The sequence below is a fragment of the Photinus pyralis genome, unplaced genomic scaffold (genome assembly GCF_008802855.1).
Source record: "Photinus pyralis isolate 1611_PpyrPB1 unplaced genomic scaffold, Ppyr1.3 Ppyr1.4_LG7, whole genome shotgun sequence".
In the NCBI taxonomy this organism is placed as follows: domain Eukaryota; kingdom Metazoa; phylum Arthropoda; class Insecta; order Coleoptera; family Lampyridae; genus Photinus; species Photinus pyralis.
Window position 1 is genome coordinate 1,822,402 of NW_022170738.1, and position 20,032 is coordinate 1,842,433.

The following is a 20,032-nucleotide window of genomic DNA, read 5'->3' on the forward strand; positions in this document are numbered from 1 at the left end:
CATGGGGGCCCAGCCTTATTGAAGGTGCTAAAACCAAAATAACGTCGGGTGTGACGTGGTTTCCACAACACTATATCTGTATAATTGAGGATGAATGAAAATCCTTTGAAAAACCTTTAAGAATCTGCAAACTTTATGGAAAATATATCTACTTATAATGTATTACATTTATGTCACTAGGTTTACTTCAGTTAGAAGAATAGAAAAGAAGAACCTTGGATTATCATTGAAGAATAATGATTACTAGATTCTTTGAAAACTATTTTATGAACTAGTAGGTAATCTTTTTATAGATATACTGCAGTGGATTCATTACACTAATCAAATGACAATTACATAGCTAGCTTAAAATTACATAAATTAAACTTTGTAACAAACCTCTTATATTACCATCTTCTATTTTTAATAATTAAAGAAAAATTGGATCTCTGGGTCCAACTGGCTTTCGAAACGCGGAAAAATCTCACCACCGACTTATTAAAATCTTGAAGTTTCGGAAATCCGTCATTCAAATGAACCCATACCGCAAATTACCATCGGTTCACCCGAAATAGGAAAAATTTTCATTTAACAATAAAAACAAACTTTATCCGGATATTCTTTACTTTTACTGGAGTTCAAATCGACACATAATTTTCTGAGATCGCATTCAAAATAAATCTTCATTGTAACATACAAAAAATAAAGTCAACATTTCCAAACAACAAGCAAATAATCTGAATGCTAACAGTGCCTTATTGAAACATTTTACCCGGTTCCAAACTGTCGAATATAAAAAGATAAGTCTCAAAAGTACTCACTATTTTGTTGTAATAATCAACTTTAAAATTGACGAACACCTCATCTTCTATAACTTGAAACTAATTTCGTGAATAATAACTTTGGACAGCAATCGGAAAACTATTCCTTTATATCTTCTTCTGTATCTAACTGACAAACAAGATTTTGAAACACCGGCTGACTACCGGAAAAATAGGTATTTGAATTTACACACTGTTACGTGCGCTAAGTCAAATGAACCGAAATCGAGATCGAGATTGGCGCGCCAATCCAGACCATTTCCGTCACGATTTTTTATGTTCCGTAAGGGGCCACGAAATGCGAACACTGTCATCGTTTATTTAAATCAATTAAATATCAATTAAATTTTACTTTGATAAAATCGGTCGGGATTTTTCTGTTATCGTGATTTATTAAAAAATTAAGACAGATAATGCAATTCTATAGGCAAACAAAGTAACAACTAACAATGTCGCATGCATTGATATGACGTACGTTCTATCGTCACAGGATCTTTCGTAAATTATTCTATTTTGTATTTTACGGCTACCGAGAAGGTTACCAGTTCTATTATTTAGAATTCTCTTAAGAGACCCTTGTACTCGATTTCAAGGGATGTCCATTCTGCACACCTTCCCCAGCACGTTTAAATAAAACGTCCATCAGGACATTCCTACAGCGATTCCAGACGATTGTCATTCTACCCTTGTAATAATTAGAAATCTTGAAAAGTGGCAACAGTATTCCAAAGTACTACCAAGAACACAGAGTGCGTGTCGTGTAATATATTCAAACAACATTGGCTGCTATTATGAGGCCTGAAGCTGACATTAGCCATTAAAATATGGCATCCAACTTATAATGTACGCTTGTAAATTACCCAAACAGGCAAACTTCCAAAACTGACAATAAACACCTGTAATATTTAGAAAACCGTCAGTACGTTCGTGGCGCGACCATTAAATTGTTAGCGCCATAAATTCAGGTTAAGTTATAAAACAAAGTTTTTGGGAAACAAGTTTCATGTGATTTAGTAGACTAACGTTTGTATATAAGTAAATAGCCATTATAAAACGTACAGTAAATTTTAACTTTATTTTAAATGAGTACCATCAAACACTGCAGTGTCGGTTATAAAAATAGGATTGAGTTATCGCTTCGACGACTCGCAGATGAGATTGCTTCGCGAAATTTGAAGGCGTAGCAGTTTTTGGTTCCCTTCATCCACTTCTGCCAAATCGCTGGAAATAAATAAACGTTTTTCACACAAGAAAGATTATATGAGTTAAAGGGAATAACTGCAACTGACAAAATGTGCGCCGAAAAAGCGAAACATATGCTTTTTCTGCCAATTTGAATGTTGTTCTCTCGTACCCTTTGTAAAGTGATTTAAATTTGATATAGTGTTTATTTGACTCAGTGAAAAGATATGGAATCACTCGAGGATAAGTTGATAATTTAATTTGTCAGTACTCAATTAGTACATGTAAGCAAGTATCAATTAAATTTCGACCCTGTTATGTTCTGTGTCCACCATTTGCTGAAATAAGGGCCATCTATCATCGAGGAGTAATCCGGAGAACGTTTTTGGGAGAAGATTTGGTTTTCGTGATGACCTCTTTCGCAATAACGAGAGGTCATCACGAGGACCCCTGCGAAAAAAGATTCGTTTTTGAGCAGACGCAACGCTATTTAAAAAATTAAATCGCGTGAGAATTCTTTTTGTTAGTCATAGTAATATTATTGTCAAAATTGGGGCTATGGATTCATCGCGCGGGTTTTCCAAAGAATACAAATTTACGGTTAAAGGGTGTAAAATAACTGTAAGTGAATATAAAGGCAATTTCCTCGAGAATTTAGAAATCGTCGGTAATAATTTCTGTGCGTTACAATGAAACACTCAAAATCAGAGGCGAGGAGGTACCAGGAGACAATTTAAAGAGACTTTGCTCTTTTTACATGCGGTATCGAGTTGTATCTTTATTCAGTGGTACAGCGTTGGGCGTAGGTGGGATGTTCGAACCTGGGCTGATGTAAAAAATTTTCATCTGTGCCAAAGATGGGAATTTCCTTAGATTCGTTTCAAGCATTCCACCGGCTACTCCTAAGTGGGATTTCCTGCAGTTTTCCTAATTCGTAAGGTAAATACGGGAGTAGTATAGAACAACTTAAGAACTTCCGCAGGATCAACTCTAAAAAACATTATGCCCCCACTGTTTAATTGGGCGCAAGCCTGTTGAGGGCCCAGAGAGGGACAGTAAATAAATAAGTAAATAAACAAGACAGTTTGAAAATTTTTGAACGAGTCAGCAGTGCGTTTTCTATTTATCTAAACGTCCATTTCAGTAGGGACAAACTGGAACTCTCGTCTTGTACGCATATACCTTCGATACGTTGAAACAAAATAAAAATGTTTTTAATTAATTACGTCTTTCGCCGACATCAGAAAAATATGAGACCGATGTTAAACTACAAGTTTTTTAAGAGCACACCTAACGGTTAATTATAGGTACTATTCGGAATTAAAACTTAAAATCCGGCAGTCCAGCAATGCCCTTTTGTTCCTCGGAAGATCAGATCAAGCGGCGCAATCTGTTATCATGTTGATATTTTCCTGAAACTGCACGACCTTGCCGGTTTCAATCTTGGATTGTCGTGCTTCATTAGAAAACTAATCGGTAACTAACGGGTCTAAAACTCATTAAGATTGATTCTCTCTCTTTTTCCCTGGCGGGAGAGCTTTCGGCAGCTCTAAAAACAATTTACATATTCCTATTGGAACGGTTGCAAAAAGGATCGATTCGCACATGAAACTTACTTGCGTTATCGACGGTAACGCAAACAATTAAACAAAAAAAGCTCACTCCTCGTCTCCTAGATTGAGAAACTACTTAATAACGAAGCGCCCAACTTAAAACGCTTCTAGATACCGAGTGTTCAGCAAAGCTGGTCGCCTCTACAAATATACAGTATGGTCATAACTTCAGGTATGACCTTCCAGGCGAAAAACGGATGCTTCGCCGTGAGGAAAACGTTTTCAATGATCCGTTCACCACCAAATCGCAGACTATTTCAGCTTCTAGCTGTGTATGGAGGAGGAATGTTGTCATCTTTGAACGAGTTCTTCCTGCAACGTTCGAGGTAACGTCTCTGCATTTTTGGCCCGTGTAGCTCCAGACATCACAAATTCACAATGTTCTAAATAGGACATATGTCAAATGACCGGTAAATTGGGCCTATCTTTTTTATTTTGCCAATATAATCAAATTTGATGATAACTCTGAACTGAAAACAGACTATCTAAGGAAAGAGTAACTTTCATTTTCTAGTTTCAGTAGGTAAGAAAGAAAGAAACATTTTCTGTTGTAAAATTCAATGTTACTATATTAAACTCTTCAGTCATGAAGCCTTCATTGCAAATAATCTTTTGCACGGTCCATATTAATTCTATTCGATTAATATTATTGATGCGTAACCAGATTGGAATATGTAAAATTTTCCTGACTTTTACTAATAGTTTTTAAATTAATAATAGTAATCACCTTTACTTTGACATGCAAATATTAGATCTGCACCACGAATAAACCTACTCTCAGAGCCTGCATGAAGTATCAGATGTAACAGTGCCACGGTACTTTGTATTGCATTTAAGGGAACATGTACAGTGTAAAAATTTTGTCTGGAACACTGAATATATCTTCAAATCAACGTTCTTTTTAAAGAGTTTTATGGTATTCAAAACTATAAAACGTTTGCTACTGTACTTATACTGTCAGTGGCGTACTTCTGCATGGTCAAAGGGGGCTTTTTTTTTTCTAATGTCAGCCATTAATTTTTATTACATGTTCTCAAAGAGTATACTTTTTTCGATATAGCAGTTAAAAAAACTTTTATACTTATACTTCTATACTTCATAATACAATTTAATTAATTTAAATAATTTCACTATATAGTTTGGGCTAAAAGAACCATTATTCTTTTGTTACTTATGTGACAGCATTTTGTTGCATCAAAAATCATTAAAATCATTTTTTAATATGACAACATAAATACGTGATCAAACAAGTATAATTATGGAACTAATTCACAAACTATTTTCTTTAATTTGAGTTTTTCTCTTAAATTTGATTATTATATATACTGCTATATCGAAAAAAGTGTATGCTTTAAGAATGTGTAAAAAAGATTAGTGGTTGCTATTAAAAAAATATGCCCCCTTTGAACCATGCAGAAGTAGGTACGCCACTGACCACACATTTAAAGTACGTAGATTAGTAGCAAACCTTTTATGATTTTGGATGGCAAAAAAGCTTCTTTAAAATAATGTTGTTTTGAAGATCCATTCAGTGTTCCAGATAAAATATTTGCCCTGTATAATCAACATCATATTTGTGTCTCTTGAACTTTTGCATAGATACCTACATAGTACATGGTGTAACATATACTCTTAAATCATACAAAATTAATTAATCGAAATAAATTTGCAGTACATATTACTGTTTGCATACATTTTAAACATTCGTTTTTGATAAGGGAAAATACACATGTCCTTTTTCAAAATAATCGATTTGGGTAGCATTTGAATGAACACTGTAATTTCGTTCTGAAAAGAACAGGCTTTTTAACCGAGAGTGAAAATCGAAAATGAATAACGAAAGAGGAAAACTACGGCTGAAAGACTCGATTGTCAACGTCAAATATCAGACAAAAACGTTTGGCAGCGTTGATCGTAACACATGCAGTTCTACAAACTTTTACCACTAAAACTTTCTATATATATTTTTCGAATTCAAAATAACAAAAACATATTTTAAATTGGTATGGCATTTTGTTCTGTCGATGACGAGCGGCGGAGTTTATTATGTTGAATATGTAGCGCCACATATATACGTTCTTTACGTATATCAGGTGTGGTAGAGCAATGCCTCAACGCTAGCCGGTAAAACTGACCTTCTGAATTCGCCATATCTTAATCTTTTTATACCTAAAGATGAGTCTCTATCAATTTTATATTTTTCCAGCAAAACGTGATTTATGCGTCCTTGATAATATTTCAATATATCAACGGAATGCATAAATTTAGGGAAAAAGATTGAATACATATACAGAGTGACAAGAATATGTATTAGATTACAGTCATGCACTTACGGCATCAATACGAAACGTGCTTGCATATCCTTCACAGATTCACACAAGAAGCCTCGAGTTCCAATTTATTACTCTCGAAAAAATAGCTTTATGCTAAATTAAATTAGGGAAAGTGGGTTTGGCAATTAAGCTTCAACTTCCGAAAACGAACTTATAGTTGACCTTACGAATTATTTTCGGTTCGAATGAAATGAACACTGTTGCGTGAAATTAAAGGGCATAACTTCAGATAAATTTGTGATGCCATAACCATGGATATCATTCCGCAATGGTTCAGAAACTAATTTATTTTGAGAAGTTTTGACGTACACTAATATTCCATTTCGATATTGTAGCATTGCACGACAAAATTGTCTTGTTCCATGCAAAGTACTAAGTGGTTTTCGCCAAATTGTCTTTTTAGAATTTTGCTAAGGCGTAGATTATATTCTGTGGAAAGCTCTACGCGTTTTACTTAACACAAATTTATACGGAATATATGAATTATCGTCAGTCACGAATCACGTAGGTTTCGTACAAGCACGTAAATGCTTACTTTGGATTAGTTTTATTTATCAAGATTTCTCAGTCATGTAATAAATTTAATGCAATTTGGATTTTTCCAAATTAGAACCACGCCTGTATATACGTAGACGGGGATCGGCAATAAAAGACCTCGTTAAGTCAAACCACGTGGGATTCGTAGGTTAATAAAATAAGAAAATTGCGTATGGCTCTCACAAACGGTAATGGCTCTAACCAGCTCGATGAGGTTTCGTTTTCTTTTTCTCTATAGCTATTTGAAGTTGGTAGTCGTCCGGTGAATCTGTGGAGAGATCGTGAATATAAACTCTAAAGGCAAACAAATAACTTCAAATTTTAGAATGGTGTATTTTACATCGCCATGAACAAAACTCGACAATGTATCTATCTCATGGAAAATTTTCATGAGTCGGTTAATTTATGTGACAGTAAAACCTTCGATGTGAATCATGTAACGGTCACCTATAGCTGTTAAGAGTAAGATGAAATAATTTACTAAACAAATGCCCCAGTGTATTATTAAATATTATAGTCAATAAACAAATTATATGGTAAGGTACGTGCGATCTGCCAAAATATTAGTACTTTGGGTAGATAAATTGGTATAATGAATTAATCAGTCGCTGCATTGCAATAGTGGCAACTACCGTTTGGAAGAAGTTTATCCTATAGATTCCCTACCATAAACCAAATAATTCAAGTAGCGCGACGTGTATTAGGTATTGTAACTATCAATATACAGTCCATTCATTCATAGTAGTTGATTTTCTATGCATGTTCCGGATGCATACAATTCAACCTACTTATTGTAATAAGGAAATATTCGTATGTATGCACAGTGCGCTTATTGGTTACATTGTGGGATGTTGTGAACTGTATGCGATTTGCGCGTCATAAACCCGAGTCGTTTATTTAGCACAACTTATTTCCATTTACTGGAGAAACTAACGTTTTCCATAAATAGTTCAGCGAAGAAAATTTATTGAAGTGAAAAGTTTTTTATACTCTTGTAAACATGACTGCACCAACGGGAATTTACAGCGATGCAGTTCTGCATTAAAAGAAAAGCTCTTGATTTGCCACAAAGTAAACTTATTAGAGATGGTGCTTTAAAAGGCGAATAATTTTTGTATTAATATTATATCAATACAAAGAAATTAGAAAACGAAATAAAAAGCGATATTGTTGCGTCTTGGGGCCGTTGGTGGTTTCTACAGTGAGTTTTTTAAGACTGGCCATAGGACTTTACATGTTAATTTTTCGAACCCCTTTTATTTTTGTGAAAATAACAAAGCCTAGCACTGAGATTTTATTCAATACACGTTATCAAGTTATTTACTTCATTTTGTGGAGTAATACTCTGTATAAAGCGAAATCCTTTCCTTGTGAAAATTTGCCTACTAAACATCTACTAAACGTCTAAAATTGAAGCAAACGGAATAGGGGCATCCCGTTTTCATTTTTCATTTCTGACCTACACAGTACATACATTAAAAATAAAGACCCGTGGATCCCAATTTTTATTTACGAGTAAAATAAACCCAAAATAAATTATTGAAAGGCTGTGTTTTTAGTCCGAATTTGAAACGCTTCAGTCTACATACGTCACAAACCTACAACCAATCACGTAAAGATGAGCCGGCAACCTTGTGCGAAGCCCAAAACACCCACGCAAAAGTAAATGACAAGTGACAAACGTCTGTGACATTCTCCTGCAATATTGCCAAGTCGTCATGTTATCTGAATGGTTCCAGCAGATGATTGGTCGGACTCATTTCAGAACAGAACCCGCCACAATCATCTCCTTTTGAAAAAACCCTGATACAGCACATTTTCATTATTTTTTTATATTTTTATAATCACCCCAAACGCATAACTATTAGTACCATGAACGACATGATAATTCAGTTAATAAAGAAGATCTCCAAGAAAACTGAAATACTTGATGGACATCAAATAACTTGAGTTAAGTAAGTTGCATCTCAGCTTGCAGCCGAAGAAATAATTGGTTACGTGGCACAGAGGGAATGGCCAGAGGGTACACTAAAAACCAGCTAGAGGATAATGAAGAATGACTAAGAAAACGAAAAAAAACTTTGTGGAGTAGGACTTGGGGACAAAGTGCGAGGTGAAATTCAGGACCACTTTCAGAAAGTCGACTGCGATCCTGGAAGAAGGGGAGAAAGACCTTTTTCTCGCAAAACTAGAGGGCAACAATGACACACAATAGTTCAGAAGAATATACGACACCATCTTTAAGGCAGCGAATAAGCTGCTGGAAGGAAAACAAAACAGACTGAAGATAAATATACTACCTCTGAATCCAAGGGGATCTCGAGAAGGATCGCATAATGTATATGTATTAACAAATGCCCTAATGAGAGGGATTCTCCCGAAGCAATAGCTATCTTTGTCAAAAATGAGTACAAATCATATGCGTAGCTTCTGAAAGAGACCAGGAGGGCAACGAGAGGGGATCTTTGAGGGCTACTCAAAAGATCTAAACTAATTTCTAATAAGGATAAAGGAAGTGTGAAGTCCCTCCAGGAAAAGCTACTGAGCGGCGAAGGGACCCAGTGTAAGGTGGGAGAACAGAAAAAAAACAGTCTACTTCATCCGAAACCTTGACGTAATTAGCTGCCCCTAAAGAGCATGTAAGGGATGCGGTTAAAGAAGCCCTGAGGGAAACAACAGAGGACCAGAGGTCCGTCACACTTCTACTTCTACCGAGAATGGACTGTATAAACAACATCTGGATAGGGATCACCAAATGCCAAATGCGTAAAAGAGCAGACGTGCGCAAATGCAGGCTGCTGGAGAACTCACAAAAGGGGGGAGAAGTATGTAGAGAGAGAATGTCTCAACTGCGGGAAGAACGGGCACTTTAAGACTAAGTGCCCAAATGAGAAGAGATGTTTAGTATACAACACGTATGGACATGTCCCGTGGACAGTGGCGTGCCCAGAATACAAGACGGTACCATAAGGGCGGTGGAGAGAGCGAGGCAACCGTCCATCTAGTAGTAACATACAAATAATTTATTGAACGGAAATATTTTTATAAATAAGAAAAATAGCATTACACAGGCGCTCACTTAAATTTTAAAATATGCGATGTGTTTGCCTTTACTAGAAGCATCTGTGGTTAAAATTTCACACAAATATCCCTGTAAATTGTAAAAAATTGAGTTGCACGCGTACATTAATCATCAAGGTTTTTCTTGATTGAGGTACCAGAGTTATAAGCTACCGAATGCAAAAAGAACGAACTAAATATCTTGAAAACTTTAGGAGTAGTTAAGCTCTGGGGCGGACCGCCGGACGGACTGAGAAATGAGTTGAAAAATTGGCTAAAAAGGAACTTACTTGATGTTTAATGGCTTAACAACGAAGACGAGCGGGGGTGACTACCCCTAAATAGTTATAATAATTGTTGCTGGACGACGACTAAATTGTTGATTCTAATTTATGGTTGTTGACTTTCTTGTTTGACGAAAAATGAACGAATGAATTAACTAATTGGAAGCTTTTGTGGTTTTCTAGTCCGCAATGCCACGTAAACCACTCTTCTGGGTTGCCCTTTTCTTCGCACATGTTTGTTTGAAGCCCACTTCTAAGTAAGTTGGGAAGGGAAAGCGGAAGGTAACTATGTAAAGCGGTAAATAAGGAAAAAATTATATTACAACATATGTATAAATTCTCTACGTATTTTCCGAAATGGTCATAGAATTACAAATATTAGATCAAATTTGATTAACTTAAATAGCACTTATTGACCAATTGTATAAATACCTAATAATAAAATTGGTGATCTATACTAACCGGTTATCGCTTGATAAAGTTACTAGTACAAGTCTGACAGGCTGTAATACGATCTTAATGTGCTTTACGTGGCCAAAACAGCTAAATAAGGATGACGCAAAATGAAACCACGCTGTGGGTTTTTATTAATGGCCCCAACTTCCGCCTTTTTCGTTGGAATATTTAAAAAAACATAAAAAACATAAATGACAGGTAATTTTACAAAAATATTTGTAAATTACGTAAAAAATATAAATTACTGGTAATTTTACTGTAAAATTGCGTTTTTTTTTTAAATGGTAAGTTACATAAATTATATAAAATACCATAAAAAACATAAACAATTGGTAATTTTACACGTAATATTACGCTCTTTAAAAAAAACGTGAAATTTCACATCACTATATCTAAGTAATTATTTCAGTTTTGTATAATATACTGATTAAACTGATGGACAATAAGGGAACAAGATTGTATCCAAAAAAGAAGAAAAACTTACTTCGCCCTGAGCCAATAACACGTGGTTTCTACATTCTAGACGGGTGCCCTCTGTTAAACCGAACTGCATAATGTGAATTTAAGACAAAATAAAGAACACACATCCTGCAAACAACCGAGGGAGACAGAGGATGTAACACTGAATTACATTGGGGGTTCGTATTGAATAAGCATTACCCAACTCGTAGAAACTCTCAATAGATATAAACGTTTAACTTCTTCTAGATTTCGAGAGTACAAATTACTCGCGTTTCATTAGATTGCACATTCTGGAAGAGAATGGGACACAATTAAGCGAGCGTCTCCACACTTCGGAGACCGATATAATTTCAAATCAAACTCGACGGTTCCATTTCATTTTTATTCCATATTGAACGTACAATCGGTACTTCCTTTACTCGAACTTGGTGATAAAAATTCTGTTTTTCTATTTTCTCTTGATGAAGAGTTGAGATCTAAAGAATCTCTTTGCATTTCTACTATGAATTGACATGTAAATGGGCTTCCATAAAAATGCGACAAGCGCCTTTGCAGTTGAACTTCCCTGGGAATACGTACATTGGACTATGCGAGTGTTGTCAGTTATTTTGATGACACACTTTAAAGATGCATTCTTGTCTAATGTTGGACCTTATTGTGATAAAGTTTACTTACTATTTTAGGGACTGTATTCCTTATTGTTTGTGCGGGAAGATATTGCTATGATTATATTAAAGCAAAAAATTCATGAAAAGAAACGTACCAGGCTGAGCTTATTCAATACGCGAAAATTTAAGTCTTTGGAATGAAAGAACTTTTGAGATTGGTAACGCGCCTTAGGCCACAGAGGCGAAATTAAAATGGTAAGAATCGAGATTCAAATTTTTACATCTGTAACGAATTCGATTGCAAATCTCCATGATTACCATTTCTTTGACATTTTATAGATTCCAGCTCAACATATCGTATGTTTCGCAATCCCACTGCTAATTTCAATTTGTAGTGAAACGGCTTTAGTGATGTCAACATAATTTTTCGCATCGACGATTCTCCCTATACTAAGCTTACGCAATAAATATAAGAAAAAATTTGAAGTTTTTCAAGGGTTCGTGAAAATCCTTATAAAGACTATTAACTTTTTTGATTTATTTTTAACTCTATTGTACTCTGGCAAGTTGTAAAATGTTGTTTTTGCTCTGAAATTGGAAAGGTTGTCTTTCTGTTGAGCAAATAAAGGATTATTATTATTATTATTATTAAATTTCATTAAATCTCATGAAGGTCCTTGGATGCTCTTAGGGACTCTATAACACTTCAGCAGTTTGCAAGAATCCCAAATAAGCGCAAAGACCCAAAACGTTCTGAAAGGTTCTCTGTTTGAGGGATGAGTTCTTGAAGACTAATAAAGAATCTAAAGCAATCTAGAAGGGCCCTGGATGACTACGTTCCTGGGGACTGTTTGAGTGTATTTGGGACCCCTAACAGGCTCATAAAGCTTTACGAGACGATTCCAAAGCGTTAGCGCTTTAACACTCAAGGTCTGGTAGAGTATTTGGAAAGCTCCCAATGCCGTTGGAGATTTTTCGAGAATGTACGCAACTCAACTCACATCTTACAAGTTCTTAAAACATCTTAGAGACTATGAAGGGCTCATAAAAGCTTCTTTAGGTTGTTAAAGACCCTATTAGGGACTGCTCAGGGTGGGAACGACAAGCGTCGCGTCGAGCCTGGCGACTGACGGTTCATGGGAGGAATCATGGCCCTCCCACGCTGAATGCTTGCGCTTGATTACATTAGATTGTTTTACGATCTCCTACTCTTAACCGTCCTTAAGGCTCACGAATGCTCTTTAAGGATAGATAGATCTATATCAACTGTTATAGGAATTTGAAACACTTTTGCACTTTTGACAATTAACGGATCTGAAGAATTAATAGTTAACTCGACTCTTAGAGAGGCAAATATTCAATGCGCTTAAAAAGTAACAAAAGAGACTCTGAAAAGGTCTTAAATTCTTCATAAACTCATAACACCTTAAAAACTCCTAATGCCCTTGAAGATTATTTAAATCATTTAAATGCTCTTAAAAGCTCATACTGGATCCTTTAAAGACTAAACTCTTAAAGATATTATATAGGCTCTAAAATAATAAGAGAGCTTTTACAGACTTGTATGGAGTCTCGGAGTCCTATTAGCGGCTCATAAATACACTTAAAAGCTGTTATCCACCCACGAAAGCTTTTAAAGGCTCAGCTACTCTTCCAGAAACTTAACCACTATACCTCGTACGCTTTGAAGCTTTAAAAGGTTTCAAATACTTTGAAAAACACCAAAACTCAATCAAAAGCTCCAGAAGCTCCCTTAGAAAGCGTTGGCGGGATTCGGGAAAATGAAAGCTGAGAAAAAGTTCGATAATATACAGCATAACCATGGAGAATAACCTCGTTAACTCAAAAATAGGCCCATATTACACTTTTTTTTATTATAAAGACCAAATACCTGACCTTTTAAAATGAATGAAGCAGCCAGGCTCTTTCGTGGCAAAAAGAAAATGAATGCCAGTGCCAATAATTGGTTATGTTATTAACAATGCCACTTGCGAGATAAGCAACACAGATGTCGATCAATTCGGACGAGTGAGCGGAATTTCGTGTGTACCGGGGAACAAATATGTTAAATTGATTAGTGGATGTGGTGTTTCTTTTAAATAGGGAGATCGAAGAATAAACGGGACTGTGTCGGATTATTTTGAAAGAGAGTGTACAGTCTATGGCGCTAATTTGCACATAGATATGTGATTTTAAAAGAAGAAAATGGAGTGGCCTTCATGTTTTGCTCTGTACAAATTTTCTTTGTTTTGTCATGGTGTAGATGGAAGAACAGCGTTTTGCTGAATCTATGCCATGAGGTCAATATTTTTTAATTTTATTTTCCTTATTTGTAAATTATATTGCAGGTATAGTAAAAAAAAATGCTGTAAGAAAACCGTGTATAACATGCTTAATGAGTTTAAAGGCACGACGCGTAGCGGAGTTAAAGTAATTTCATTGGAATTTACGGAATTTGATTGCGATCACCTCTTTCAAGTGTGCAATAGTTTTAAGTCTATGTTATGATTTTATTGTTGTTTCGGAACCCAGTCGTACTCTGAGAAAATTTAGAAAACTAAATTGTATAATTTGAGTTAGTTAGGTAGGTGTCTGTTCGGTGATAGTGACCGCATACCTTGCACACAGCAATAATAATATTGTTTGAACACTTTTAGGGTTCTATTAATGCATACACCTGCTTTAGCACCCAGTTGATTTGAAGAATTATACATAAAAGCACATTGGCACCGACGTTTACGTTAATTTGGCTCGGTTTCTCCACTTCTTGCATGACAATATAATATGTACAGATATAACTGAATTTCACTTTCATTGTGGGATACGTTGCCCGCATTTACATCACACAACTCGTTAAGCAACAATGTAAGTGGATGCAGCTTGCGAAAATGACGAGACCGAGCGAACCGCTTTTGATAACGATAAGCGCACTAACGATTTAACAGCTTCTCGAGAGGCTCACAGTGGATTTAATCTGTTGGTCAGTGATCTCTCCAAGTTTTATATTTCCCATGGGTACATGCCTCAGTTTGGCCGGAGACAACAGGCCCTTCATACAAGCATTCCGATGTGGTTTGCTTAAAGCAGCATAGATGCTTTTTCTGACTTTGTCCTTTGAATATACACGGATAATCGATGCCCTTATTTCGCTTGCTTGTTTTACACGGAAAGTTTCTAACGCTTGCATGCAAGACCGTTAGATTCGCAAAGTATCTCTTGTTGTCGCAAAAGCCCCACGGTCGTTCGTAACTACATTTCTACTAGAAGCTATGCCGTACGAACGCCAGAAGGAAATCTTGCAAATGTTTAGAATATCGGTGAAAAAGGGCTTAGTGTCATAATAGTATATTATGAAACTAGTTTATAATGCAAGGGATTATGGCATGAGTGAATGTTTAACGCATGAGCGAAGCGAATGCGGTAATATCACGAATGTCATAATCCCTTGCATTATAAACAAATTTCATACGCTATTTTATCGCCGACTAGAACTTTTCAAAAATAAAAATTCTGATCGATAAACTTAAATCTGAAATACCTAAATCTAAAATTACATCAAAGCGGTTTTAAACATTACCATGGTTTTTGATAGCTCGCTTTTGTTAATAAATAAATAAAGCGGCGCCATTTGCACAAAACACGCACAAAACATGAATTTTGCGGAAGATTTGAGTTTGTGTGATGCAATTTTAAAGAAAGCGGAAGAAGCGGAATCCAGTTTGTGTCCAAAGAAATCAGAAGACTTTTACAAAAAGGAATTTGAAAAATTTTGTCACTGGATGCGGAACAATAATGCCGAAATTGTGACAGAGAAGGTTTTGCTGGCGTATTTTCTGGATCAGGTAGATCAATTAGACTGTAAATAATTATATACCTAATTGTAATTATTGTTTCTTCCGTTTTAGTCAAAAAATTACAAGTCCTCGTCATTGTGGTGCATGTACTCCAAGCTGAAATGTATGTTACGAATAAAAAATGACATTGACATTAGCCAGTTTTCTAAACTTTCTGCTTTTTTAAAAAAGTGTTCAGTTGGGTATTCAGCAGAAAAATCTTTGGTGTTCTCAAAGAATCAGTTAATAAATTTTTTGACCTCGGCTTGTGACGAACAATATCTCCTTATGAAGGTGGGTGGGTTTCTCTTATTGCTACAAAAGGTTACTATAAAAGTATGATTTTAGGTTGTTGCAATATTTGGATTATTTGGTGCTTGCAGAAGGATAGAGTTTTACAATTTATGTGTAAGCGATGTCCAAGAAGAGGGTGCAGTTTTTGTGGTGAATCTCAAAGATACGAAAACACATCGACCCAGAACATTCACAATTTTAAATGATGATAGCATGAATTACACTGAGCTCATTAAAAAGTACATAAATTTAAGACCAAAGCATGTTAAAATAGAGAAGTTCTTTCTATTCTATGGTGCGGGAAAGTGTACGTGTAATCCCATTGGCATCAATACCTTTGGTCAAATTCCTCGTAAAATTGCCAAATATCTGAACCTTCCTAATGCAGATCAGTTCACTGGTCATTCATTTCGCAGAACGTCTGCTACAATCCTTGCAGATAGTGGCGCAGACATTCGAACATTGAAAAGACATGGTGACTGGAAAAGCGATGCTGTTGCGGAAGGGTAGGTATGTGGCGGATTCACGAGAAAACAAGAACAAAATTGCTAGAACCTTAGGATCTGTTAACACTGTTAGCTGCCAGAGAATCAGGGATTTGGCATCTTCATCAACTATCTCAGTATCTGGAATTACTAGTGCATCATCGACTACAAATGAATGTGTTCTTCAATCTAGTTCAGGCATTTCAATTTCCGGAAATTCAAATTGTACTATTACTATTAACATTAATAAATAATATATCAACAATCAGCCTAAATTTGTTGTCAAGGCGACTTTATGGCACAACTTTATGGCACGTGCCATAAAGTGACGGATTATTAATGATTTTGACATTCATAATCATAGCATTCTAATGCTAGTCGGCGATAAAAGACTTTACTCTTGCTAAGTGACAGCTCTAGAAATTTATTTTTAATATCACTTTTGTTTGTAAACGCTTGTTGAGGATGCGAACAATTCGCTTTACAATACTAACGCCAAAACAAGACTTTCAATAACAATGGTACCAACTATACCGGCATTTCTTTTAATTACACCAAAGGTTTTTCATAGGAGTGTCGTTTCCAGAAGTTTCCATTAGTTGGCTTTTTTTAGCAAGCTTTACAGAAAGCTTTAGAACCAAATTTCGCCTTTGACGAATGCGCCATCTAGGGGTCGCAGTTTTACAACAAATTTGAAAAGTCATATTCGAAAAGCTTGATAGGTTAGCGCGGTTGCTCTTCAATGACACCACTCAGTTTTTCTAACCTCAGCTGCATTGATACCACCGAAATAAACGGCATCAAATTCCAATATGAATGATGTTTCTGTACGAGTATATTTTTAAGATGTGTTACAGTAACTAAAAAGGTTGCTGGCTGAAACCGTTACGTATGGCTACACAGTAACTTTATTTACTACCAACTAAAGAAACTAACAGAGTTTTTGCTTAATTACAATTTTTACAGAGAAACTTTTTCGAGTTCTAAATAAAATCTTTACCCTACTTCTATCTTTCTCTTAATTTATTTGCCTTCTCAACAACCTCTTCAATGCTTCCGACCATGTAAAACGCCTGTTCTGGGAAATCGTCGTAATCCCCTTTTAAAATGTCCTGAAAGCCTTTGATAGTTTCTTCGAGCGGGACGAACTTCCCAGGATGTCCGGTAAAAATTTCGGCCACATGAAAGGGTTGCGATAGAAATCGTTGCACTCTTCGCGCTCTCTGAACCGTTAGTTTATCCTGCTCCGACAGTTCGTCCATCCCCAAAATTGCGATTAGGTCTTGAAGTGATTTGTACGCCTGAGCATTTTCTGAATTGCCCTCGCTGTTTCGTAGTGCGCTTTGCCGAGTATCATTGGGTCCATGAGGCGCGAAGTTGAGTCTAGTGGGTCAACGGCGGGATAAATTCCTAGCTCAGCAATTGAACGTGATAATACTGTGGTGGCGTCTAAATGTGAAAATGTCGTGGCAGGTGCCGCGTCGGTTAGGTCATCGGCTGGTACGTAAACGGCTTGGACGGACGTAATTGAACCTCTCGTAGTTGTCGTAATTCTCTCTTGCAAGGCGGCCATGTCAGTGGCGAGTGTTGGTTGATAACCCATGGCCGAAGGCATACGACCCAGAAGCGCGGACACTTCAGAACCAGCTTGAGAGAATCTATAAATGTTATCCACGAATAGCAGTACGTCCTGCCTCTCTTGGTCACGGAAGTATTCAGCCACAGTTAATCCAGTGAGCGCCACGCGGGCACGAGCACCTGGAGGTTCGTTCATTTGCCCATACACTAAACTGACCTTCGAGGTGTTGTCCGTTATCGAAATCACTCCAGACTCTATCATCTCGTGATACAGATCGTTACCCTCCCTTGTCCTTTCGCCTACGCCAGCAAACACAGAGTAGCCACCATGCGCCTTGGCAATATTATTGATCAGCTCCATTATCACCACCGTCTTCCCCACACCAGCTCCCCCAAATAAACCAATTTTACTCCCTTTAGCGTATGGTGCCAATAAATCTATGACTTTGATTCCGGTTTCTAGCACCTCTTGCTTGACGTTCATTTCCAACAGCTCCGGGCAGTCTGCGTGGATGCTTGCAAGAGTTGGCGAATTGATCGGACCTCGGTCGTCAATTGGCTCGCCGATGACGTTCATAATCCGCCCTAGCGTTTCGACACCCACAGGTACACGAATGGGAAAACCAGTGTCGATAACGGGAAGACCACGTACAAGACCTTCGGTACCATCCATCGCAATTGCACGAACAGTTGTCTTACCCAAATGTTGGGCCACTTCGAGCACCAATTTTCTATCACCCGCCCGAACTTCAAGCGCATTAAATAACGGCGGGAGGTGATCATAAAATTTGACATCGATAATTGCACCAATTATTGCGATCACTCGTCCTTGTGTCATGTCACCATCTTTTAAAGACGACACTTTTGTGGGGTGATTTCTTTTACAAGGGTCGTTTGGGGCGGTACACAACCATCTGCAGATCCGGGAGTTTTGGCCGGATACAAAGCATTTGGAATAAATTTGCCTAAAAATAGAATTAAACATTTTTTTCTTAATTATAGTTATTTGTCAAAACGGACGTCTATTACTTGAAATTTAGTTCCACTGTGTAACCTGATTTTACATCAACTCGCAGTTAGAAACTATTGTTATAGTTTGAAATGCGGTCGCGAGAAGTTTGTATGTGAAGAGTTATGCAACAATTACATTGAATACTTGCTCCGAATGTGCCGTTGGTTGGTTGGAAGGTTTTATTTATTGTAGAATGAATGAAGTGAAATATGCATGCTGTAGGAGTAGGGAATCTAATCCTTAGTTTTTAGACTACGGAGAGCAACAGCTTCCGATTGATAGAAACAAAAAATGATGAGCGAAATTCAATGGCCCCTAAAAAGAGGTTTAAAAAATTAAACTTTGTCTATAAATCCATTTGTTCCAGTAAATTGGTGAAATTGTCAATTGGCGGATCACTTTTACGAGAAAAGCCCGAGGAGATACCGAACTTTTATGCTTTAGAATACCTACTACACATACCAGCCCATACTATACGGGCCTGCCAAATAATATATAAAATTTAAAAAAATTCTGCATCGGTAGGGAATCGAACCCGGGCCGGTCGCGTGGCAGCTACAGCGATTAGACGAAACACGACGACGACGGCTAGCATCTTAATAGATGGATGGATATAGTCCAAAGTAGCCCAAAGTTTAGTAAAACTGGAGAGAACTACAGTTTCATGAGGCAAGAGGAAAACCAATCTTTATAGAAAATAAGTGGATATGCAAATACGTAGTAATAAAAACTAATTCCAATAAATAACAAATAAAACGCATAAAGATGTTTTAAAGGGTACGAAGTAAGACATATAAGAGACCTCAATGACACCAAAAAGAGACCAAACTCAGATGAAACTCCCAAGAGCTAAAATGAGACTAAATATATAAAAGATTAAAGGTCAAATAAATATGAAATCGAGTAAAAAGACTAATTGCGTCGGTATTAACAGACCATAAGGGAATGAATATGAGACAAAAGATGTGGGTTCGAATCTCAAAACCACTAAAAAAATTCTCCGACAATCACCGATGACGCTAGTCCAAGCGCTTAAAATAGCATCCAAGATGGCGACCCAACTACCAGAATATGAAACCCCCGGGCAAAGTGGTGAAATATGATCTCGCACCCAGGACCAACTGATATTTCAGTAAGATTGCTTGATTTCGTCTGCTTACTTTATTACAGTACCGACGAATTACGTTTTCACGTAATCAGGCTGACTGCCCGAAAAAATTCAGCGTAAAGAAATGTACACTCTCTGAAACTGTCGAATTGTTTTCAGTATTCAACGAAATATTACTTCTACCATATTATAATAATTACCTTCTTCAATGAATTTTCCAATAAATCGCCAATTACAATTAGCTTTGATAATGCCAGCTTCGAAGTAACGCGTAAAAAACTTCCCCACTTTTAAACAAAAGACACGCAATTGTTCGTAATACCTGCATCTTCGTTATCAGCACCAGAAGATGTGCATGTTCAATATACGATTTAGGTTGTGCAATCG

At 36.7% G+C, this 20,032-nt stretch overlaps 1 protein-coding gene and 1 pseudogene across 1 annotated transcript; one reads left to right on the forward strand and one right to left on the reverse strand.

Annotated features, from left to right (window-relative positions):
• Positions 1-14,703: 14,703 nt before the first annotated feature.
• LOC116177303 lies at positions 14,704-16,213 on the forward strand. The gene is made up of 4 exons (XM_031496240.1): positions 14,704-15,177; positions 15,241-15,462; positions 15,517-15,968; positions 16,042-16,213. Exons 1-4 carry the CDS (start codon positions 14,986-14,988, stop codon positions 16,199-16,201), a joined length of 1,026 nt encoding a protein of 341 aa, XP_031352100.1. The 5' UTR covers positions 14,704-14,985; the 3' UTR covers positions 16,202-16,213.
• A 570-nt stretch (positions 16,214-16,783) lies between these two features.
• LOC116177302 lies at positions 16,784-18,558 on the reverse strand (annotated as a pseudogene).
• Positions 18,559-20,032: the final 1,474 nt, after the last annotated feature.